At 39.9% G+C, this 24,765-nt stretch overlaps 2 protein-coding genes across 2 annotated transcripts in view; one reads left to right on the top strand and one right to left on the bottom strand.

Annotated features, from left to right (window-relative positions):
• Positions 1-2,835, bottom strand: part of WDR64 (WD repeat domain 64) — a gene marked incomplete at its 3' end in the record, with an annotated part of 82,749 nt that extends 79,914 nt beyond the window's left edge. The window contains exon 1 of the mRNA XM_081943924.1: positions 2,727-2,835. The remainder of the gene's footprint in view (positions 1-2,726) is intronic.
• On the top strand, positions 1,994-24,181 carry OPN3 (opsin 3). The gene is made up of 5 exons (XM_081944765.1): positions 1,994-3,107; positions 16,189-16,508; positions 18,365-18,616; positions 20,103-20,810; positions 23,852-24,181. Exons 1-4 carry the CDS (start codon positions 2,735-2,737, stop codon positions 20,364-20,366), a joined length of 1,209 nt encoding a protein of 402 aa, XP_081800891.1. The 5' UTR covers positions 1,994-2,734; the 3' UTR covers positions 20,367-20,810; positions 23,852-24,181.
• Positions 24,182-24,765: the final 584 nt, after the last annotated feature.

The raw sequence follows: 24,765 nt of genomic DNA, 5'->3' as shown, positions 1-24,765 counted from the left end.
GTATCCATTTATCTACAAGAGGGCTCCAATGAAATCGGAGGGGGGGGGGGCTTTAGTTCTATTGAGACTTTGTAGCACTTATGATGCATATACTTACAGTGTTCTAACTTTAGCCAAGAATAAATGTGTGAGACAAATTAAAACAAAAAACAATTAACATGGTTTATGTGACAGATAGTGAAGCACAGTGCAGCCTTTAGAAAGGTCTAACGTAAGGAAAATGCAGTTAAAACAGTGGTTTGTTTTCTAATTCATCCATCTGTCCTATAAGAAACCAATTAATCTATATTCCGTGTTAAGAATGTTTCAGCCACTGAACAATTGTAAAGCATGGAATATTTTACAAAGCATAGATTAGACATACTAACAAGTGTTTCAAGAGTATGGTTTTTTTTACATTAAATATTTTGTGCTGTGTTTTTCTTACTGTTTATTTTGTGCAGCTCCTTGTCACAAGTTCTGAATGTCATCTTTGAAACGCTGACTATTTCAAAAACGGTCAGGGCTTCAGATAAGACATTCAGAACTTCTGTAACATGGAGCTCCACAAAATAAAAATAACTATAAATTAATCCCAGATTCCTGCCATGAGAAAGGGCAGAAAAGCACTTATTTGGCTAGCTGACATGCACTGCAGCATTCTAGGAAATTGATTCTTTAAACCCCAGTCCAATGTTGGTTTACCTTAAAATGTGTCATTTAGCAAATATTGGAAATATATAATAATATATATCTGTATTTATTAAGGATTTTTTTAAAGCCAAAAAATAAATATGGAAAAATATAGAAGTAGAAATAAAAATAAAATAAAAATAAAAACGTTGAAAACAATGAAGAAAAAACTCTTAATGAAGGAACTTCTGCTCTTGTTTACAGCAATTATAAACATACTTGATACTATTTCCCACCTTCAAAAGTGCCTAATGTAGTTCCCTTCTCTCCATTTATATCTATTTTTAATCAGTAAATCCAGAAATCCTCAGTTCATCTTTACCCATTTTCTATATTAAAAAAGTCCATCCTAGGGTTTCTGGACTTTTGTAAATAACATACTCTAAACATTAGCTTCTGTACTACACCAATACGTAGTGTGATGAAATTTTTTAAAAAAGGGAACAAAGTTCAGTTCCAGAACAGCATTGAGAGTATATGGGTAGAAAACATTTGTTTAGACCGGGCGTGGCCAACCCATCGCCCACAGACAGCCTTGAACAGGCAATAATGCACTCCAAAAGATCATAAATAGATAAAAATAATAAAGTTGTGATTTATAGGTAAAGGTTCCCCTGGCACATATGTGTTAGTTGTTCCAAACTCTAGGGGGCGGTGCTCATCTCCGTTTCAAAACCGAAGAGCCAGTGCTGTCCAAAGACAACTCCGTGGTCATGTGGCCAGCATGACTAAATGCCGAAGGAGCATGGAACACCGTTACCTTCCCACCAAAGGTGGTCCCTATTTTTTTACTTGCATTTTTTGCATGCTTTCGATCTCCTAGGATGGCAGAAGCTGGGACAAGTAACGTGAGCTCACTCCATTACGATGCGCTAGGGATTCGGACCGGCAAACTGCCTATCAGCTCTGTTTTACATATTTTATATATGGCCCAAGATAATTCCTCCTTATTTAATGTGACCCAGGCAAGCCAGAAGTTTGGACAACCATGCCTTAAATGTTATAACTATGTGATCCATAATAATCTGTCCCTAACTTGGTCTTTCAGCTGTTCTTAAATTGTACTCATTGTTTCTGTAACGGAGTCTATCCACTTTGTTGCTGATCGACCTCTTTTTCTCTTTGCTTCCACATTTCCCAGCATTAGCGCCTTCTTCAGAGAGCTAGATGCATAATGTGTCCAAAATAGGATGTTACACCCATTAGTAACACATACACCTTAGTAACACAGTTGTAGGGAAATCTAAGAGATTTACTTTTTGAGAAGGTCCGTCTTCAAAGATGCCTGAACAAACAGAACAGTACCTGGGTAAGAAATACCAACATTTTGGGCTCCCCCGAGAAATCAAACAAATTCTAGGAAGGCAATACCAAACCATTTTCGTTCTAATGGACTCCCCCCCCCCTTTATTGTCTGTGTATCGACTAGAGTGACAGAGAGGTGCTACTACAATTCCATTTGCCTCACTGCCGTCGTCATCCCTAAAGTTGCAAAACCACTACCCTAGATTGGGAAGCTCCAATCATCATTACGCACGAATTAGAAGCCCGAAGTATTAGCAATTCCAAAACCTGACGGCCCGTGGAGGAGGGGGAAAGAGACGTACAACCGTCAACACACCAAGTCACCAAGTCCCACATTTCTCGCTGTTAGCGCAAGCGCCGGCATTCCCCCTTCCTCTCTTTTCGGCTATCGCGCCGGCTTGCACAAAGGAGTTGCCTTACTACGGCACCGTCCTTACAGCCTTACTCGAAGATTCTCCTTTTCCATTCTCGAGTTGTCGCACGGTTGATCGCTCAAGTGCCATTAACGAGGCGGACCGCGCCAAAGGGGAGGACGGGGGGACGGGACGCGCCCGGATTTCCACGGTCTCTCTAAGAGTTCACTCCTCCCTCGTTCTGCCTTTGGCGGCAAGAGGTGCTTGGGGAGCGGACAACGGCAGTGCAAGCAGCCGCGGGAGCTCCCTTTTGCAATAGATTCAGGGCGGGTTGCAAAACTTGCGCGCGATTCTCAGCAGCGGGCAGCATGTGAACGGAGTTTCCCGATCATCCACCTCGAGCTATGTACTCCGGGAACAGCAGCCGCGGCAGCCGCCTGGAGCCCACGCCGGAGGAGCAGGACTTGGAGCGACGACGGCAGCAGGCGGCGGGGGACTCGGGGACGCCGTTCAGCGCCAGCACCTACCACCTGTTAGCCCTCCTTATCGCGGCTATCGGCTTCGTGGGCTTCTGCAACAACTTGCTGGTCCTGGTGCTTTACACCAAGTTCAAGCGGCTCCGCACGCCCACCAACCTCTTCCTGGTGAACATCAGCCTCAGCGACCTGCTGGTGTCGTTTTTCGGCGTCAGCTTCACTTTCCTCTCCTGCCTCAGGAATCGTTGGGCCTGGGACGAAGCCGGCTGCATGTGGGACGGCTTCAGCAACAGCCTCTTCGGTAAGGGGAACCGATTCACGAGCCCTGAGCTCCAGCCCTGCTCTGGGGTGGCCGCACGTCCCTCTGAATTCGTGCAGTGGGACCGGGAATAATAATAATAATAATAATAATAATAATAATAATAATAATAATAATAATAATAATAATAATAATAATAATAATAATAATAATAATAATAATAATAATAATAATAGTAATAATAGTAATAATAGTAATAATAGTAGTAATAATAGTAGTAATAGTAATAATAATAGTAATAGTAATAATAATAATAATAATAATAATAATAATAATAACAACAACAATAACAATAATAATAACCGCCCTACTTGGAACAGCCTATATCCTTCGACTAACAGTTTCTAGGCCCTTGGTTAGGACTCGAGCTGTTGAGCTACCAACCAGCCCCAAAGGCTGTGAATCTCACCAAAGATTAACCACACAATATAACAACAACAACAATAATGATAATGATAATGATGATGATACTTTTTAAAAAAACCATCCTACTTATATCCTCCAATGTTACCTTAACAGTTCCTATGTCCTTGGTTAGGACTCGAACTGTTAGGCTGCCAACCAGCCCCAAAGGCTGGTATATTAATATTAATAATAATTTCTAAATTTACGTGACTTGAACATTCTGATTCTACAAAAAAACACCCTACTTGGAACAACTTATATTCTCCAACGTTACCTTAACAGTTCCTAGGTCCCTGATTTGAGCTGTTGAGCTACCAACCAGCCCCAAAGACTATGAATCTCACCAAAGATTAACCACATAATAATAATGATGATCATAATGATAATGATAATAATAAAAAGCCAGAGCAGAGTTCTCTTATTTCAGCACGAAAATGGATGCGCGCTGGTGCCGATGTTGATGTTTCCAATCGAACCGTCAATTTAGGTTTTAAGGGTTTAAGATCGAGCCTCTCTTTAATGTCAAGGTAGCTAATAAAGGGTTAATTATTCTCCAAAGCACCGGAGGGCAGGACAAGAAAAAATGCTTGGAAACTATCAAAGAGAGAAGCAACCTGGAATTAAGGAAAAACTTCCTAACAGTAAGGACAATTAACCAGTGGAACGGCTTGCCTTCAGAAATAGTGGATGATCTATCGCCTGAGATTTTTAAAGAGGAGTCTAGACCAGTCACTTATCTGAAATGGTATAGGTTGAGCAGGGGGCTGGACTAAAAGACCTCAAAAGGTTCCTTCCAGCTCATCCTATTCTATCCTCTTACTTGCCCCTCATAAGATAACTGGCCTGCCTGCTTTAGTTGATTGATCCCTTCTACTTAATCTCCAAGTTCATTAGGGATAGGTCAAAACCTAGGGGGTTGCCTGGGGTCAAAAATGACTTGAGTGGCACGTAATCAATCAATTAATCAGATAGCTTTTTCACAGTGTGATTTGAAGGTGCCTCGGAACACCTTTATGCTCCTTAGATAGCCAGTTGTATAGGCTGAACATGGGAACAGTTTATTTTTCTTACCATTTTTCATTTCTCTGACATTCTACAATGTATAGAAGCAAGTGTTAGGGTAATCTGCCTCTGTAAATAGCAGGTATGCATTTTTGGAAAACTACTTGAAGAAGGGAACCTATTGGTTAAGCTAGGAGTTCCAGTTCTGACTCTCATACTGTTCTCTGCTTTATATCTTTGCTCCATAGCATCCCCCTTTTATACTTAACCTCTAGTCAGCTTAATCATGTTTCATTTCACATCTCATTTTCTAATAATGCAGGTGTTTCCTCACCTTGGGGAAGCCTCTCATCCCTATTACTGAGTGGCAGTTAGTGAAAGAAAGACTGCTGATGTTCCATCAAGCAAGCACTGTGTGGTCTCAGGCATAAAGCAATCTGGGCATCAACATCTATGCATCAGACACACCTATTCTTCATTTGGGGATCAACATGGAAGTTGTACTGTACTCCTCAACAGTGCTATGCAGGTCATATCAGTCTGCAGAACAAACTTTTGCAGTTGTGCGTCTGTGGAAATATCTTTGCAGTCTATACAACTCGGGTGCTCTTGCAGACCACCTCTATAGATCTCTCACCACCATCATTCTCCAAATATTTCTTATAAGCCTCACCAAGGCAGCAATAATAAATCATATGATGCTTATAATGTTGTTTGTTCTGATATCCTATTGGTATCCTCTTCTATCATTCTATCAGGCTCTGATTTCACATATGCTCTACATCATTTTTTTCAATCTCCTGTTGTGTTAGTCCTCATTATCTTGGGCAATTGTGTACGATAAAAATTATAGTCCAATCTGTCTAGAGCAGGGGTATCAGACTCAATTTCATTGAGGGCCGCATCAGGGTTGTGTTTGACCTCGGGTAGGGGTGGCAAGGGTGGGTGTAGTCAGCTCAATGTGACTCGTATTGGAGGCGCCTGTGGTGACCTGACCACTCTGCCAGCGAAAACAGGCTCCTGAGCTCTGTTTTCAGCTGCGATGGCCTCCTGCAACTTCTGCCAGTGAAAACAGAGGGCCATCCCGAGCTCCATTTTCACTGGCAGAGGCACTGTGGGCCAGTCCTTCGCTGTTTCCAGGCCAGCCCTGCGGGCCAGATCTAAGCACCCCACGGACTGGAACTGGCCCCCGGACCTTGGGTTTGACACCCCTGGTCTAGAGTGTTCTAGACTTTGAAGGTTGCCTAACACTATATGCATTGGATGCTGCTTCTAAGTTCACCACCGAGCCCTCCTCAAATCTTTTCTGCGGGGCTTTTGTGTTAATTTCTGAATTCTTCTTCCCAGCTGTAATTAATTCTTATGCACTGTGGCATCATTGTATTTTAGATTGAAAGCTTTTTGGAGTAGATATTGCCATTAATCATGAAATTATTGTGGATGTCTTGAACCTTCATTTCCTCCTGTTTCAAACATTTAGACTGCCATTACCAAATCTTATCAGCTACATTCAACTACTGGAATTATTTGATCCAAATAAATCTGTAACGTGAGTGAAAGAAACCCAGGGGTGTGGAAAACAGTTCAGAAAATCAGGTGGACTTTCTGATGAGTGCTAAATTGAAGTACTGAACAGGCATATTCCATCCTCATTATTTTCTTGTTGCATCTCTTTTGCAATATGTGATATTTAGGTGAAAGAAAGATATCTCTCAACTAAGAAACAAAGTATAGCCATGTTGCCAAAAGAGAAGATTATAATAAAAAAAACTTGTCTGCCTTCAGTATCCTAGTCTCACCTGATGTAATCTAAAACTTCTATCCAATTTTAAATATTGAACTGGGAAAAACCTCCAATCTTATTTTCTTTTATGGTAACTACAGCCTGTGGCATTTACAGCTTTTTAATATTCCGCCTTCCCAAGTTCTCCACATTTTTTTCAAATCTGTTGGAAAATGTTTATACCTCCTACAAGGTAAATCTTTTTTGTTTGCAAGTTGTGGAGTAAGTAACATGTGGCCTTCCAGATATTAAAATGCAAATTCCAGCATCACGTATTATCAACAATGCTAGCTGGGGCTAATGGGAATTGCCTTGTTTAAACACTCATGCATTTATATTTTGATATCACGAAATATGGCCTTGGGCTTATTATAGAGGAGGGCTTATTATTTTCTGGGGCAGGTGAGAAGTGAGGCGCACCTTTTACCTTTCCAGCTCTGTCGCGTTCCGCGCCATTGTGCTCAGGGAAGCGGCTGGTTAAAAAAAAACCTTCTCGTGAGTTCAATCAAACTTCTTGAAGTCTCGAGAAGGTTTTTTTTTTACCAGGGGCTTCCCTGAACACAATGGCGAGGAATGTGACAGAGCTGGAAAGGTAAGAGGTGCTCCTCACAGCCCAACACCGCCCACCTCGCCCCAATGTTAAAGGCAGCCTGCCTGATTCCCTTCCCCGCCGTCCCTTTAGCGAGGGGTGGCAGGTGGGAGGGGGAAGAAGTGAGGCGCACCTCTTACCTTTCCAGGTCTGTTGCGTTCCTTGCCCTTTTGCCCCAATGGGCGAAAGGGCGAGGAATGCAACGGACCTGGAAATGTAAGAGGCATGCCTTGCTTCTCCCCCCCACCTGCCACCCCTCGCTAAAGGGACGGCGGGGAAGGGAACCAGGCAGGCTGCCTTTACCATTGGGGTGGGTGGTGCTTTTTTTTTGCGCGAGAAGGAACAGACGGGAGGGGGTGATTGCATTGCTGGCCTGCCACTGTTTTTGCGGCGGGCTCTTTTTGCGCGGGAGGGAAGGGCAAAGGGTAGAAGCACTTTCCTTTGCCTACTGCTGTTTTTGCGGCCAGCCCTCTTTTTGCCCCGCAAGCTGTACCGGTAGGTGGTACAGTGGTAATGGTGGGGACCGGTTGTGCATGCGCTTAAATAGTTGGGGACAGGCTTATTTTGGGGGGAGGGCTTATTATGGCACATGCTCTGAAAAGCTCGATTGAGCTTATTAGCAGGGCATGTCTTATTTTTGTGGAAACGCGGTAGCTAGAACCCTCTTGAATCTTAGACTGTCCTTAAACACTCTTCATTCCTTTCTTCGGGTCTGCATGCCATTGGCTACCTGCCTTCTAATATCTCTTTTCTTTAATGGCAAGTAATTTTGGACTGATCTCTTTGGACCCTCGACTCTGGGTCTCTGGACAATTGGTGCTGCACCTGAATTACTAAGCAAGATCTTAATTTCCCTGTGTTTCTTCTAGAGCTGGTGTGTGACTGGTCACTTCTTTGAATTGCAATCCCATTCATAAACCAGTTACAATTTGCAACTGTGTGTTTGCTGAGTCTAGAACAGGCCAGTGGCTTGGAAACACAGGGTATCTTTGGGACTAGCTGTTCTAGCGGTGTCTGCCCATTCAGTAAAATCTGGAACAATGGGCTCTCATTAGGATGCTTCCTTAAGACAGTGTTATCTGGAACGATAACTCACCCATCGTAAACTAACTTCCTCCCTATTCACATTCCAGAAAGCCTGATGTTTCATTACTGCTTTGGCCCAAAGCTCACAGATAGTCCTAGACTTACAACCGTTTGTTTAATGACCATTCAAAGTGATTTATGATGTGTTCTCACACTTATGACCATTAAAATATCCCCACACTAACATGATCAGACTTCAGGTGCTTGGCAGCTGGCATGTATTTACAATAGTTGCCGCATCCCAGGGCTCTGGGAGTGTCATTTGCAACTTTCCTAGGGAACTGCTTACAAGCAAAAATCAATTTGGGGGGGGGGGAGGGAATCAGATTCACTTAATGACCACATGATTCACTTAATGACCATGGTGAATAAAGTCATAAATTGGGGCATGATTGGGCTCAATTGTCATTAAGTTGAGATCTACCTGTACTATAATTGTGGTTTTTTGTTTTGCTTTAGTCAACCCTTTGTTATTTTGCTGTACCGTTTTTAATCCACTTACTGGTGATGATTTTATGGGCCAGATTACAGTGGAATTGAAACCCTAGTAAGTAAGTAGATAAATCAGTAAATCTTACCTAAAAAATTGTTGATACTTCTCTATGGATGCTTGAATTGATAGAGCAGTTAACTTACAAGTTGGATCTTCCAATAACTGTCTTGATAGATTAGAACCGTTAGATTATCAAGGACAGCTGATACAAATTTGACTTTTCTGAGTATTTCTTACCAGAGATAGAAAAATAATAAGGGAATGAATGCAAACAATATAATTAGAGAGATAAAATCAACAAGCAATATAATTAGAATGATAAATCAACAAGCAATATAATTAGAGAGGTATGATTACATGTTACATGATCTGCTCTAAGACTGCAAATTAATTAAACAATTCAAACACCAAAGAGTGAAATCCAATAGTACAGTTCCTGTATAGAGGAAACTTCCCAGAGAACCAGAAGGAACATTTCTGCCACTCTTCTATAACCCTACACGTTCTCAGGATCTACATTAGAAGTACTTTAAGTCTCTGGCAAAAACGTATAAGGGAGTCACGCAGTTAAGCAAAAGTTCATAGTGAATTCACCATGGTGTATTTTATACAAATTATTTTGCACAGTTGAATTCTCCAGTGAAATTCAGCTTTGTAGAAAGCGTTTGCATGCACTCAACCTTTAACGAGGAGCATGAGTGACTTCTTGTAAATGTCCATGCATCCATTTATTTATTTATTTGAACTATTTTCAAGAAAGATGTTTAATTGTATTATATAATTTAAAGCACCAAGAGACAGCTGTGATGGTATAAAGCAATATTTTTATAATAAATCCCTTTATTACAATCAGTCTGTGATCCAAGTGTATTTCTTTTGTTTGCATGCCTCTGCACACTAAAAAGATTTGCAGTTTAAATAAAATTGCTCTTTATTATTTTTATGTAATCAGCTGCCATATGATCAGATTCATACATCGGGTATCCTTGAATCAACTTGACTAAGATACTGAAATGAAATATTTTCATTTCTTTTAAGCAGACTTGCACGGGTGGCACAAATGTTGCAACATTGATGTTTGTTTTTAAATATTGCATTAAGCTGGCTTTGCGAGCCATTTAATTTTTAAACATAGGCTAGTAGTATATTGCATGAATGTAGCCATGGGAAAGTGCATTTGATAGGAAGAGGTTGGACACACTTCTTTTGCCCTGAAGTAATATCTGCTATTCATTCCAGATCATTTTTCTAGACATTTTCCTGCTTATTTGTTTAGGTCAGGGGTTGGCAACCTTAAACACTCAAAGAGCTACAAAGGTCCTAACCCGAAATCCCCTATTCAATTCTGGAGCCAAACAGAAGTCTGGTTCCCCCACCATAGAATCTCCTAGTGCGGCACAAGCCCTATCAATTGTGGAGCCAACTGTCGACAGGAAGCCGCAGCGGATGGATGAAACAGCCACATGTGGCTCCAGAGCCGCAGGTTGCCGACCCCTGGTTTAGGTGCACATAAATTGATTTAATTTATCTATAATAATGCCAGAAACAATCATGGAAAGGTAGAATGCAAGGATTGAGAGGCATCTTAAAGATCATCATCTCTTGTCCAGTTCACGAATCTACAACTGTAGATTCCATCAAACCTCTGTATAAATATGCCCCACAGCTTTTTATTACAGTGTTTTACAGCTCTTATCTTTTTTGGCGATGTCCAACCGAATCTCATTCCTTGCAATGTATGTTCACTGTTTCTTGTTCTGTTTTCTGAAACAAATGTACCCATTCCTCCATCTGATAGCCCTTCAGACACATAAAAACTGCTATCATTTCTATCTAGAGACTTCTCTAGGACAGGCATAGCCAATGTCTCAGCTGTAAGCTGACATGCAATTGTCAGCTACCCTATTCCAGATGTGTGGCCTGGTTCAGGGACCCCCATTAGGAAGGGATCCAGGTAGGTGTTCCTAAGGAAACAAAAACAAATGTATACATCTTTTTATTTAAATAAAAAGCAAGCCAGCCTTTATATGGAATCATTGATGTATACAATTGTTTTTGGACTTAATTTTTGTATTTTATTTGCAAGTCGAATTCTTTAGCTGAAACATCCTGCTGGAATGTTATCTGGCTGTTCCAGAAAACAGGATATGCAAATGAACCCAGTGCCCATGACTGTATTCATGCCTGCTTCTTTGCAATTACAAGTGGAACATAAGGGCTCATTCATGACAAAAAAAAATTAGCAGTTTAGTTTTTTCACATAGCCCTGTTGTCGCAAAGCCACTCTGCATTCTTTGTGTCCTGTAGTTGAAGAGAGTAACCTTATTGAGACTCTTCTGCATTCAAAAACTTATCTGACTGGAGAAGATTATTTTAACCCAGCACAACTGTACGGCTGTTCTAAATAAAAAGCCAAATTTCTTTTTCCCAAGTCTTATTATATTTTCATGCTTACGTGCCATGCAAACAGAGTTATAAGCAACATAAAGTTTAATAGATATGTATGAAGGCATTGGTGAAATGTAAAAGATTTTGCCACCGGTTCTCTGGGCGTGGCTTGGTGGTGGGGTCATGTGACTGGGTGGGTGTGGCCAACTTTTTTTAAATTTTCAAAGCATTTTTACTACCTATTCGCCCGAAGTGATAGTAAAAAATGCTCTGAGAAGTGAAAAAAGGTTAATCTCTGCTGTGTGATTGTGGGAATTTTTTTTCACTTTTTAAAGTATTTTTTTTACTAGTGGTTGGGACGAATAGGTAGTAAACAATCCTTCAAAAAGTGAAAAAAAAGGTTCCTATGATTGCATGGCATAGCTCAGCGATGGCGAACCTTTTTTGGATCGCATGCCATAAGTGGGGGGAGCACAGGGGGGGTCGTGTGCAGGTGTGCCGCACCCATAATGTGATGCGCGACCCCCCAGTGTGCATGCGCACACTACAGGTGCGGGCCCCCCATTTTTGCATGCTTTTTTCGCCCTCCCCAGGCTCCAGAGGGTTTATAGGAGCATGGGGAGGGCAAAAACAGCCTCCTGCCTCCCCCCCCGACTGCAATTAGCAGTATGAATGGTTAGGCTGAATCCTCTGGAAGCAAAGGTTCATTCCAGTTAAAAAAAAGTACAGTGTAAAAATTCTTTACACTGGAAGAAAGTTATAAGATTCTACATGCTGTTTATCCATTGCAAGCAGAGTCTAATTAGAACAAGTAGGACAGTGTACAGGAGAGGTAGTTAAAATAAGAGAACACAAAGTTTAAAAGTTGCTGATGGAGACATCTTTTAAAGGTTGGGCAAGTTCAGAAGCCCAAAACACAAGCTCTGCTGATTTTGATGTATAGAAGTTAATAGGGCATAGCCTGCGCTGAAACTTTTAGAACATCATGCTTGCTTAAAAGTAGGCTATTTTTATCTCCCGCATTCCTAAATCTTGGAAAGCTTTGGGGTATTAAGGATATGTATTTAATACGAGTGGCTAGCCAGAGCACACATGCATGTGCGTGCACGCAGGCCAACTTGCACGTGGGCTGGTGGGCGATTGCACACTGGCCTGCCGCTTGTGCAAGTCAAGCTGCATGTGTGCACGCTGGCCTGCCACTTTCTGCAAGGGCATGCATGCACCCACATGTGCATCGGCCCTCCACTCCCACAGTCCAGTTCTCCCCTCTTCCCCCGCAGCTGCAAAGGTTGGGGACTGCTGGTGTAAGCTACCTAGAGTCACTATGTGTGAGTTGGAAAACTGTATAAATGTGTTTAATAAATAAAAATCCATTGACTCTGTTGATATATTTATATCGATCATTCAAACCTTAATATAGAACTTCTCCCTTCCCAACATGTCAACTGTTAGATGGCATTGGAGAACGTATTGGTAATAGAATATCAATGGGCAAGAGGATGTTATACAATACAATACAATACAATACAATACAATACAATACAATACAATACAATACAATAGTAGAGTTGGAAGGGACCTTGGAGGTCTTCCAGTCCAACCCTCTGCCTAGGCAGGAAACCCTATACCATTTCAGACAAATGGCTATCCAACATCTTCTTAAAGACTTCCAGTGTTGGGGCATTCACAACTTCTGGAGGCAAGATGTTCCACTGATTAATTGTTCTAACTGTCAGGAAATTTCTCCTCAGTTCTAAGTTGCTTCTCTCCTTGATTAGTTTCCACCCATTGCTTCTTGCCCTCAGGTGCCTTGGAGAATAGTTTGACTCCCTCTTCTTTGTGGCAACCCCTGAGATATTGGAACACTGCTATCATGTCTCCCCTAGTCCTTCTTTCTCTTAAACTAAACATACCCAGTTCCTGCAACCATTCTTCATATGTTTTAGTCTCTAGTCCCCTAATCATCTTTATTGCTCTTCTCTGCACTCTCTCCAGAGTCTCCACATCTTTTCTACATCGTGGCAACCAGAACTGAATGCAGTATTCCAAGTGTGGCCTTACCAAGGCATTATAAAGTGGTATTAACACTTCACGTGATCTTGATTCTATCCCTCTATTTATGCAGCCTAGAACTGTGTTGGCTTTTTTGACAGCTGCTGCACACTGCTGGCTCATATTTAAATGGTTGTCCACTAGGACTCCAAGATCCCTTTCACAGTTACTACTACTGAGCAAAGTACCATCTATACTGTACCTGTGCATTCCATTTTTGTTGCCTAAATGTAGAACCTTACTCTTCACCATTGAATTTCATTTTGTTAGATAGTGCCCAATGTTCAAGTTTGTCAAGATCCTTCTGTATTTTTAGCCTATCTTCTGGAGTGTTGGCTATTCCTGCCAGCTTGGTGTCATCTGCAAATTTGATGAGTTCCCCATTTATTCCCTCATCCAAATCATTGATGAAGATGTTGAAGAGTACTGGGCCTAAAACAGAGCCTTGGGGTACTCCACTGCATACTTCCCTTCATGTAGATGCAGTTCCATTGAGGACTACACGTTGAGTGCGGTTGGTCAGCCAGTTACAAATCCATCTGGTGGTGATGCTGTCTAACCCACATTCTTCTACTTTATCTAGTAGTAGGTTATGGTCTACCTTATCAAAAGTCTTACTGAAGTCCAAGTAAACTATATCGATGGCATTCCTCTGGTCCACTAATTTTGTTACATTATCAAAGACTGCAATAAGAGTGATCTGTTTTTGACAAACCCATGTTGGCTTTTGGCTATTACTTTGTTTGCTTCTAGATGTTCGCAAATTCATTGCTTGATTATTTTTTCCAGAATCTTTCCTGGTATTGAGGTCAGGCTGATAGGTCTGTAGTTTCCTGGATCTATTTTTTTCCCTTTTTTGAAGATGGGAACCACATCAGCTCTTTTCCAGTCCTCTGGTAGTTCCCCGGTGTTCCAGGATCTCTGAAAGATATAATTCAGTGGTTTTGAGATCTCGTCTGCTAGTTCCTTCAGAACTCTGGGGTGTAATCCATCTGGTCCTGGTGATTTGAACTCATCTAGGGTAGACAGGTGCTCACTTACCATTTTCTTCCCTATTTCAATTTGTGTTCCTAATCTGGTTTTTATGGTGCTGTTTTTGATAGGTTGGACTGTTTTATCCCTTTGTGTAAAGACAGATGCAAAACATGAGTTAAATAGTTCTGCTTTCTCCCTGTTGCTTGTCACCTTCTTGCCACTTTCTCCTAGCAATGGACCAATTGTTTCCTTAACTTTTTTCTTGTTTTTAACATGTTGGAAAAAGCTTTTTTTGTTAATTTTTACTTTTGTGCCAAGCCTTTCTTCATTGTGAGCCTTAGCTTTCCTCACTTCATCTTTACAGGCTCGGGCTATTTGCTGATATTCTGCCTTAGTTATGTCCCCCTCCTTCCACTTTTTATACTTATTGTTTTTGTCTTTCAGTTTGTCAGAGAGTTCTTTATGCAGCCATGCTGGTTTCTTTTGGGAGCTGTTATTTTTCTTCTTGATTGGTATTGTACTAGATTGGGCTTTTGTAATCTCATTTTTCAAAATTTCCCAAGCTTCTTGAGTTGTTTTCCGCTTGAGGATTCTCATCCATGGAATTTTTCCCAAGCTTTCTCTAAGTTTATTGAAATTAGCTTTCTTAAAGTCCAAGACTCTAGTTTGACTTTGTTCTACTACTTGTGTTTGCATAATGTTGAATTCCAATATTGCTAAATATTGTTAAATTACTTATGTAATTAATGTTAAATGTTAATGTTACTGTTACTTACTTATGTAACTTACTAATGTTACTTACTAATGTTAATGTTACTTACTTATGTAAGTAATGTTAAATTATTTTTTTCTCCGATTTCTCTCTATTCCAATTAATACCCATCATACAGTAACGGTAAAATCAGCATTCATTTGTGCCACATGAACTGTTCATTCTGTTTATTTTAGATAATTGAGTGGATACAACAGATGTCATCTGAGTTGGCCGCTCTAAGTGTTCTCTGTACTGATTTATTTACAAGTCTAAGTCAGCCCATATGGACAAACTCAAAAAAGATTCTTAGTTTCTAACATGCAATGGGATTTGTTTCATTGTGCCTTGGCTGAAGCCTTCTTATTGAAATGTGCTCTTTCAATTAGAATTTGTATATAGAACCAGCCTGCACATCTAGGGAAAAGGATCGGGTTAATAAATTAAACGTCCTCATAAGCCTCAAAGAAATACATGGAATGCCAAAAAAATGTTCTTCAGTTAGCAGAGTTGTGGAAATGCTGAAGCTGGTAGTTGTGACAAGGTTTGGAGGTGCTCGGCATGTCTTTTGGGGTGGCAGGGGTGGCAGCTGTGCATGTACTTGTTTTTTTAAAAAGTGACAGGCTGCATGTATATAATACTGCTCTTCTCCTGCCCCCAAATGTTACATGCCACCTATCACCCCAAATTCCACATTCCTTATGTCAAGTAATGAACCAGCCTCAATTTTTCTAATTGGTATTTGCAAAATGGAACCCTTTCCTAGCTGTTAGACCACAATTCATATTATTCTTTGTGGTCCTGGTTACTGGTTAGTTGTGGTCCAGTAAATCAGGTGTTATTCAGTCACTAAATTGTGTCCAACTCTTTACAGCTCCATGGACTAGCACGGCAAGGCCCCCTGTTCTCCACAGTTTGCCCCAATTCAAGTTCACATATATCAGTTAAGGCTGCTATAAATGGTATCAGTTGTATTGGTAAGCGCCAATATTTCACAGACATATATTCTGAAATACATGTATTTTAATTGCATTCTTAATGATTTTGCTGTAGCCTAGACTTAACTGAGTTGGTAAGAAATTACTTCTGACTAGAGAATCTTGGGTATTGCATTCCCAACATTTTGGGAGGGCCTCGAATGAGAGAAGGTGATCTGATGTTTCAATATTTGATTTCAAGAATTAACACTGTGGTGGTGAAAGATGTTCTTGGCTTGCAGCTCTGCCAATGATGGAAAAACATATATTTTCTTTTTTCTGTCTATATTTCATTGTGCATATAGAGCAGGGGTGTCAAACTCATGGCGTCACGTTGGCGTCACATGATGTATTGTGACTTTTATCCCCTTCTCTAAACCGGGGGTGGACATGGCCAGCGTGTGATGCATCCAGCGCACAGACTACGAGTTTGATACCTGATATAGGTATATAAGTATAGAACAATAAACCTAGAAATCCACATGTCTGTATGCAAGATAGTTGCACCACACGATTTAACAATTATTATATAATACTTGCTTTGTTTTATATCTCCCTGCAGGAATTGTTTCGCTTATGACTCTCACTGTCTTGGCCTATGAGCGGTACATTAGAGTAGTGCATGCAAGAGTGATTGATTTCTCGTGGTCTTGGAGGGCAATCACATATATCTGGCTTTATTCCTTAGCCTGGACAGGAGCACCTCTTCTTGGCTGGAACCACTACACCCTAGAACTTCATGGATTAGGTTGTTCACTGGACTGGAGTTCAAGAGAACCCAGTGATACTTCCTTTGTCCTCTTTTTCTTTTTTGGTTGTCTAGTGGTACCACTTGGAATCGTGGTCTACTGCTATGGGCATATTCTTCACGCAGTACGAATGGTGAGTTGGTTAAACTAATAGCTTGCCCCTAGACTTTTTCAGTAAGCAAATCCAATATTCATGACTAAACACTGATTAGAACATGAAAAAGTGCTTCTTATTGTGCATGCCTGTTATTACTTATATACATGTTTTCATAATTTGCTGTAGTTTTTCTGACAATGTGCAACCTCACATATTTTGCCTGATATTAAAAGTGATAGTTGAATTTGATCTCTATATATTTTTATTATATATTGGGGGAGGTAGCATGGAGGTTCTGTTAAATTGCTGTCTTAAAAAGAAATGGAACAAATACTAATACTTTATTAATCTTGTGTGCTTTTGACTCTCAATCACTCTGAGAATCAAGGACTAGAGTAGTGATCCTAATATGATCTTTCCTAAAATATTGCTGAGCTGTCGTGGTTGTAGAATGCAGTATTGCAGACTAACTCTGCCCACTGCCAGAGTTCAATCCTGACCTGCTCAAGGGTGACTCAGCTTTCCATCTTTGTGAGGTCAGTAAAATGAGGGCCCAGATTATTGAGGACAAGATGATGAATTGTAAACTGCTCAGAGAGTGCAGTTCACAGTTCTAGGCTGCATCAACAGAGGGATAGAATCAAAATCACATGAAGTGTTAATACCACTTTATAATGCCTTGGTAAGGCCACACTTGGAATACTGCATTCAGTTCTGGTCGCCACGATGTAAAAAAGATGTGGAGACTCTAGAAAGAGTGCAGAGAAGAGCAACAAAGATGATTAGGGGACTGGAGACTAAAACATATGAAGAACGGTTGCAGGAACTAGGTATGTCTAGCTTAAGAGAAAGAAGGACTAGGGGAGACATGATAGCAGTGTTCCAATATCTCAGGGGTTGCCACAAAGAAGAGGGAGTCAAGCTATTCTCCAAGGCACCTGAGGACAGAACAAGAAGCAATGGGTGGAAACTAATCAAGGAGAGAAGCAACTTAGAACTGAGGAGAAACTTCCTGACATTTAGAACAATTAATCAGTGGAACAGCTTGCCTCCAGAAGTTGTGAATGCCCCAGCACTGGAAGTCTTTAAGAAGATGTTGGATAGCCATTTGTCTGGAACGGTATAGGGTTTCCTGCCTAGGCAGGGGGTTGGACTAGAAGACCTCCAAGGTCCCTTCCAACTCTGCTATTGTATTGTATAGTGCTGTAAGGCATTATGAAATGGTATATAAGTCTAAGTGCTATTGCTACAATTACCAGCAAAGTGGCCAAAGACCATGTTGGCTGGAAAATTATAGTTCTTGGAAGATGCCAGATGTGGAAAGCTTGGCTAAAAAGTAATTCTGGCATGTTTCATATAGCTGAATTCTGTTTTGTTCAGTGAGAAATGAGAAATGACGCTCCCAAGAAACACATAAAGATCAAAGCATATAATTCAGTAGAAATGCATTTGCTGTGTTGCTGTAATACTAAATATATTTAGAAACAATTCAGTCCTCCTGATGCAAATGAAATGTGCTTAAGAATGTCTTATTTAATAGTGCAATGTTATTTGTGTTAGCCTGATTCATAAATCTAGTCACTGCAGTCCAGTGCTGTCTTATAAAGAGAAAAAGAATTTTGAGTAATTTTTGTCCAGTCCGCCTTCATTCCAGCATCCAATCCAATGTTTTCTTTGAATAAATTCCTGGCTGGAAAGTAATTGGCTGATTGGAAAACAACATAGATCTGTTCTACCATTCTAAGTGATGATTATCACACTGTGGTAGCCTGTCCCAAGAAAAGCTCCATTATACATTGTGGCAGAAAGATAAGATCTCAATTCTTTCAAGAGAGAGAAATATGATTAGAATTCTAAATGAGACATTTTAATCTTTTTCTTTTCATTTCCAGTTTCATTGTGTGGAAGACTTGCAAACTGTCCATGTGATCAAAATCTTAAGATATGAGAAGAAAGTGGCTAAAATGAGTTTTTTAATGATAACCACATTTCTTATTTGCTGGATGCCGTATGCTGTGGTTTCACTTTTAATAGCCTATGGTTATGGTCACCTTGTAACTCCAACAGTGGCTATTATTCCGTCTTTCTTTGCCAAATCAAACACTGCCTACAACCCAGTTATCTTTATTTTCATGAATAGAAAGGTAAGTCCCTTAAAGAAACCTAATAATGGTAAATCACATTCAGTTCATTTTTCTCAACTTCTTGAATGTTAGAAGAAATTAAATACTTCATTTTCACAAACGCATGTTCTGCTCTGGTAGTTGAAGTATATAAACAACAGGATTAGCTTTTCTTCTGATACAAAACCAAGAGACTCTTTATGGAAAGGGGGAAGTAACAAGGCAAAATTCCTAGTAGGAAATCTCCCCCAGTCCCAAATTGGTATTGGAGGTTTGACTCTTCCTTACTTAACCTTCTCCATAAGTTGCTATCCTACTACAACTCCTAAGACATAAGTCAATAGACATATTAGTGAGGATGATCCAAATTGTAGTCCATCATATCTTAAGGAGAACCTGGGCTAGTGGAAGCTCCAAGTTGCTGTTCTTCAATGCAAGGCATTGAACTCTAAAAAGGAGAAAGAAATCTCAAGATATTCCTGGAATTCAAGATGACCCCACAGCTATCAGGGTTACTTTGGTTTCTGTTGTCAGAAGTTCATTTCCTGTCATAGTTCATTTCCAAAGGTTTGTAACTCCCTGTCAGTTATTCGAAAGGGAAAATCTTAGTTAATTTAAATTTGGCTGAGGGATTCATGGTAGATTCCAGGAAGGAAACAGCCAGAATGTGGAAGCAATGGAATCTTTTCAATTTCTGGTTTAAGCAGTAGGACATAGGTTATTGTTAACAATGCAGTGCTGGTATAGCAAATTTAGCAATTCTTTAACGGTTTTTTTTGTAATATCCACATCTCTAGATGAAATAAAAAACAAGCCCTGGAGGTATATCACTTTCTTTTTTGCAGCAATATATATATGCACACACATATACAAATACATATACATGTATGTGAATGTGTTTATATATGTATGTATACATACATACATACATACATACATTTGAAAGCTTCCAAAAACAATCAAAGGAGTCACAAAATAGGACATTCAGAGCAATACATTTAGAAATGTAAAAAGCTTTTTTACACCATGTCAGATAATTCTACCTAGGTAAAGCACTGCTGATATTAAAATAGAGTCTTTCCAAGCTTTCCTTGGAAATGCCGAGCATTTCAGCTTTCTTTTTTTTATTGTTCTGTTCAAATTTTATGAAGCAGATCAGCCTTCATTCTTATTGCAAACATTTGTAGAATTGGGTGAACATAACAAAATGTCTGAGAGGGACATTAATCAGCTAAAAAGCCAGCATTTATAAGGTTAATCCATAATGGAACAAATAAAGTTTGTTGTACATAGAGCTGTCTAGTTTTCTTTAAATTGCCAGTAGTCAAATGATGCTATTAGAAATATGACTGATCGGCCTTCATCTGATTGGATATCAAACATGTTTTGGTATTTAGCAAAACTCATGGCTGATTTTATGTCATCCTCATGTCATCCTGTTTCTGAAATATATGACATTCATGCCGTCTGAATATTAGATTTTCAGTGCAGTTTTCTTTCCTTGCAGTTTCGACAGTGCCTTACGCAGCTTCTCTGTGTTCACCTCTTGAGGTTTCAGAGGATTTTGAAAGAAAAGCCAGCAATCAGGAATGAAAAGCCAGTAAGACCCATTGTTGTGTCACAGAAGGCGAGGGACAGACCCAAGAAGAAAGTGACATTCAGCCCTTCCTCAGTCATTTTCATTATCACCAATGATGAAACGCAACAGATAGATGACAGTTCCAAAGACATAGGCACAAAAGCAAACATGATCCAAGTGAAGCCTTTATAGCAGATTGCCCAGGAATTTTTCTGAGTTGGCATCTGCTAACAAAACTTTTGAGTGGCCCAATTTGTAAGATAGTACAATCTTATCTGAAATACTTTTTCTGTGTGCATTCCTATAATAATTTGCCAAGGAGGGGAGCCCTACAAACCTTAATGCAGTATTCTTCCGCATAATTGTAATGAATTGTACTATCAGTGACTCAAAACTCTGTTGTTACCGCCTGAGATTGTGACAGACACCTGAAAGATGGATTTTTAAACCTATTATTTTCTTTATTGTCTCAATTAACCTTCACCTCCCTATAAGAAATACACCCTTGTGACTTTGGTAGGCTGGCTTATGACTCACGTAGATGCAGGAACATGCACAAAGTAGAAGAAACTGATTGCTATAGAAAATTGCCTCATGGTGCATATGCTTTCCACTGTTAAAATCCATCAGCATGAGGTAAGAAAGGTGAAGCACTTGAGCAGTATTTTCTTAACTACACTTATGCTTGACGGTGATGATGAATGTTTTTGCATTGTATTCTTCAATGTCCACAGCTGCTTGTTATAAAAACAGATGGTGTTGTAGATGGATCAACCTTCTCCAGGTTGGTATCTTCCAGACATGTCAGATTATAATTTTCAGTAATCCTGACCAGAAAAACGATAATCCTGCTGTGGTTGATGGGCATCCATGTAATTCAATAAATCATTTTGTGATTGAAACATGTTTTAATTAAACTTAGGGAGGCCTGTCCTAGTAGACCCAGGAAATTGGTAGGAGGTTAAGAGCCAAATGATACTCAATGCCTTTACTTTATTGTTCCTAATCAGAAGAATAAAGAAAGGGTGTCCATTGGTGGTAGAAACCATCATTCTGAATATCCAGAACGATAGTCATAAAGGGATGTGTTTTACTGAGAATCTGTTGAAAGTCAATTCTCCAATCCAGTACAAGTAATCCTCATGGAGCAACCACTTGCTTACTATCTGTTTGAAAATTTGATAGTGCCTTAAAAAATAGACTTGCCATTGATTCATGAAATTACAATTACGTTCTGCACTCTGCCCGTCTGCTGTCCCTCTGGCTGTTCGTGACAAGTTTTCCCCTGGAGAATTGGCTGTGTTGAGTTGTCCTGCGATGACTTGGTGGCAGTAAGTTGGCAGAGGCAACTTGGCAGCAGTGAGCTGGCCACACCAAGTTGTCCTAGACACCTGGAATTTTGTTCCACAATAACTGTTTTGTTCACATCAAATAATCTATTCAGGGAAATAATTCCCTGTCTGTCATGATTTCATTAAGTTCACCCAGGAAAATTTGGACAGCTTCTTTGTCAGCATTTGTTGTTTCACCTGATGAATGTATGCGACAGTAATGAAATCTTTACCAAAACCGCACAAGCCAGCCATGGCTGGAAGTGAGTGCTTCAGTCCATTCCTCACCTTCTCTTTCTTTCAGCATTGTGAAAATGCTATGTGCCTAAATGAGAAGGTTGATTGGATTCCTCTTTTATATTTGATCTTCGATCCAAAGTATAAGCAATATTTCTGTTTTGTGGATGAACCCCGAACTGTGGTTGAGTACTAGAATTCAAACTGCTGGAACAGAGACAATCTCTCTAGCATGATTAAGCCACTGCACCTCTACAGGAAGGGATACAAACTCATAATTTTCTTTTGCAAAGTTAAAAATCAAGAGTTTAAAGAATAGATAGACAATACATATTGCTTCACTAGCATTTTATCTTGGAAGTTGGCTTTCTGTGATCTGCATAACCCAATCATTTGCTTTCACACACAGGCACCATTGACACACATGCGAACAAAAGGATGCACACGCGAGAAAATAGTCTCTTCCCTTTGCATGACTCAGTCATTTTCTTTCTCATACAGAAATTATTGCTACACAGAATGACACATTGAGATGAGGCAAGGGGAAGGAAGGGGAAGGGGAAGGAGCGAGGGAGGGAGAAAAATTATCCTGGTCCCCGACAACAAACTTGTCATCTTCCTCCTCTGGGCAATCTCCCCCAGATATAAAGGCAGTTTATCTACCCCAGAACATCATAAGCTTTTTATTACTAGAGCTTGCAGAGCCTTTGCATTTTGGGGTATCAGAATAGGGCCAACAGCATAGCACTTGATGTTTCTTCTTCAAAGTTTTCCAGGTTAATGGGATAATAATCTTAATAGGAATGGAATATTTGGTGTTTACTGAAACATTTGTCAACATACCTTCAGCCTTCTCCAGCCAATTACGTTCTAGATATTGTTCAATTTTCCTATTTCTTCTGACATAAGATTATGGGTAGCATTTTTTTTTTGCCAGAATTGAACTATAGTTCTCATCATCTGAGCCAACCTAGTTAGAGGACACCAGTTTGTAAAAAGTTTATTAGATGTGATTACTACAAAGGTGTTGATAAATTTGAATTCCTAAGCTCTTATAGTATACTTTCAGTATATACTGAAGTGCAGGATCTCCCTCTAGTGGTACTGTAAAAGGCTCTTAAAGAAAACAATATGCACTAAGGATAACATTAAGAAGGAAATACCTTAAACTAGGCCAGATTAAATGTTACATGTATGGTGCAAATGTTTTCAGTTCTAACAAATGCATTATAGGAGCCCGATTTACTGCATGTGAAGGAAGGAAATCTACAGCACAAACCCTTCTCAAACTTCAGTGTTCCCATTTTGATAACAGAAAAACACTTTCTTGACACTCGGTGCTTTCTATACTGTTTAAACTCTCAATAACCTGTTGGTGGGTTGGGGTTAAAGCTTTTAAACATAGTGCCTTAAAAAAAGATTAAGATATCTTGTTCTGTATGCAGTAGCTCTAATCTGAATCAGAGATTAATACATGTCCTATAAATTAAAAGAGAAAAGAGGGTCAAGCAGATATTATGCATCCTTTATTTTTCTCATAAAACAATAATCTGTTACCCAGGGCTATGCTGGTAATGGATTATGGCCACTAAATTCTAACACATTCCGGAGGGCACCAGATTGCAAAAACTGCTCTAAACTTTTCATGATAGAAATGGTTTCCAATGAATCAAAAATTAGAACCTTCGCTAGTAAATAAGGATACTGAGCATATGAACATTTATAACGTACTTTGGAAATACATTATTGTTTTACTCCCAATAAAAATGGAATACATTGTCCAGATGCCTTCTGGACAATATAACATGGTAGCCCAATTTCCCTTTTCCAGATATTTGCGTATCTGAAAAAAAGAGAAGCTATAGAATTAAATAAGGGTTAAGCTTTTTCCAAAGAACAGTTATATATTGAAAACCAAACAGGAGTGATAGGAGGGAACTGTTTTGTGAAGCATCAGAATTACCCATCTTTGGATACTGTCTAGTTTGCCATAGGAACAGACTGACTTAAAAAATGGAATGTTGGTTCCATGAACTCGGACTGAGAAGCTTCGTTAATTACCCGGTTGTTTTTCCTTGCACGCTAATGGTTTCCCTTTTTCTTTTATAGGGGAAGGAATGCACTTCATGAATTGTCTAAAAAGTAGACAGATTTCCTGCCTGAACATTCTTAAAGAAACGGAACAATACAAGATATATTTACATAATATACCTAACCAAATTCAGGTTTACCACCAAACATCCACTAAGTGAAGACTGGAGTAAATTGATTATGGAATCTTCTTACAAATGAACCTAAATGGTAGATGCTTTTTGAGATAGCATTTGTCACATGCAAATGCTAAAAAAATAATTGTAACTTAAACGTAGACTTATGGGGGAAAAGAACCAAGTCTCCACTTAAAATTCCCCTCAGTAAAGTGCATTTTTTCTTATTCAAGTCCCAGGCAGTCCTATGCATTTCATTCTTTTCAGGTTTCCATATGTTGGGTGCCATATAGGGACAACAGAGCTGGGCAATACTTTCCTCAGTATCTACAACTTGAAAAACAAATAGCTATACTTCCAGTGAACCTGGATTATCAACACGATTGTGTCTGTAGGCACTTTCTGGTTCCTGCCAATCTCCCTGCTATTTTTTAAAAAGGAAGCTAGCATCCTGTAAAAACAAATTGTCAACTGCTGTCACATCTGTAAGGCCTGGAAGCTCTCTTTTGCATTGGGTCTTCAGGCCTGCCACATTAATGCTGTGGGAAAATGGGAGGGAGTAATATATATGGAGTATGGGAGATATATAATCATAATAACATTCCTTTCAGAGAGTCAAGGATATCTTGCCCTGCACCTGGAGGGGTATGACTGGAAGGCATCTCCAGTTCGGATGGTGCCTGATTGGGCCAGGTGACAGACGTGAGTGCTGTGCAGGGACTTGGACTTTTATTTGGGTGGGAAAAACCTGGAAGCTTTCAGATTTGGGTTTTCCCAAATGTGCCAATATGGCATCTCTAATAAAATGGAACTTTG

Source organism: Natrix helvetica, assembly GCF_964273705.1.
Source record: "Natrix helvetica genome assembly, chromosome: 2".
Lineage (NCBI taxonomy): Eukaryota > Metazoa > Chordata > Lepidosauria > Squamata > Natricidae > Natrix > Natrix helvetica.
Note: the sequence above shows the minus strand (reverse complement) of the source record. Positions and strands in the feature narration are given on the sequence as shown.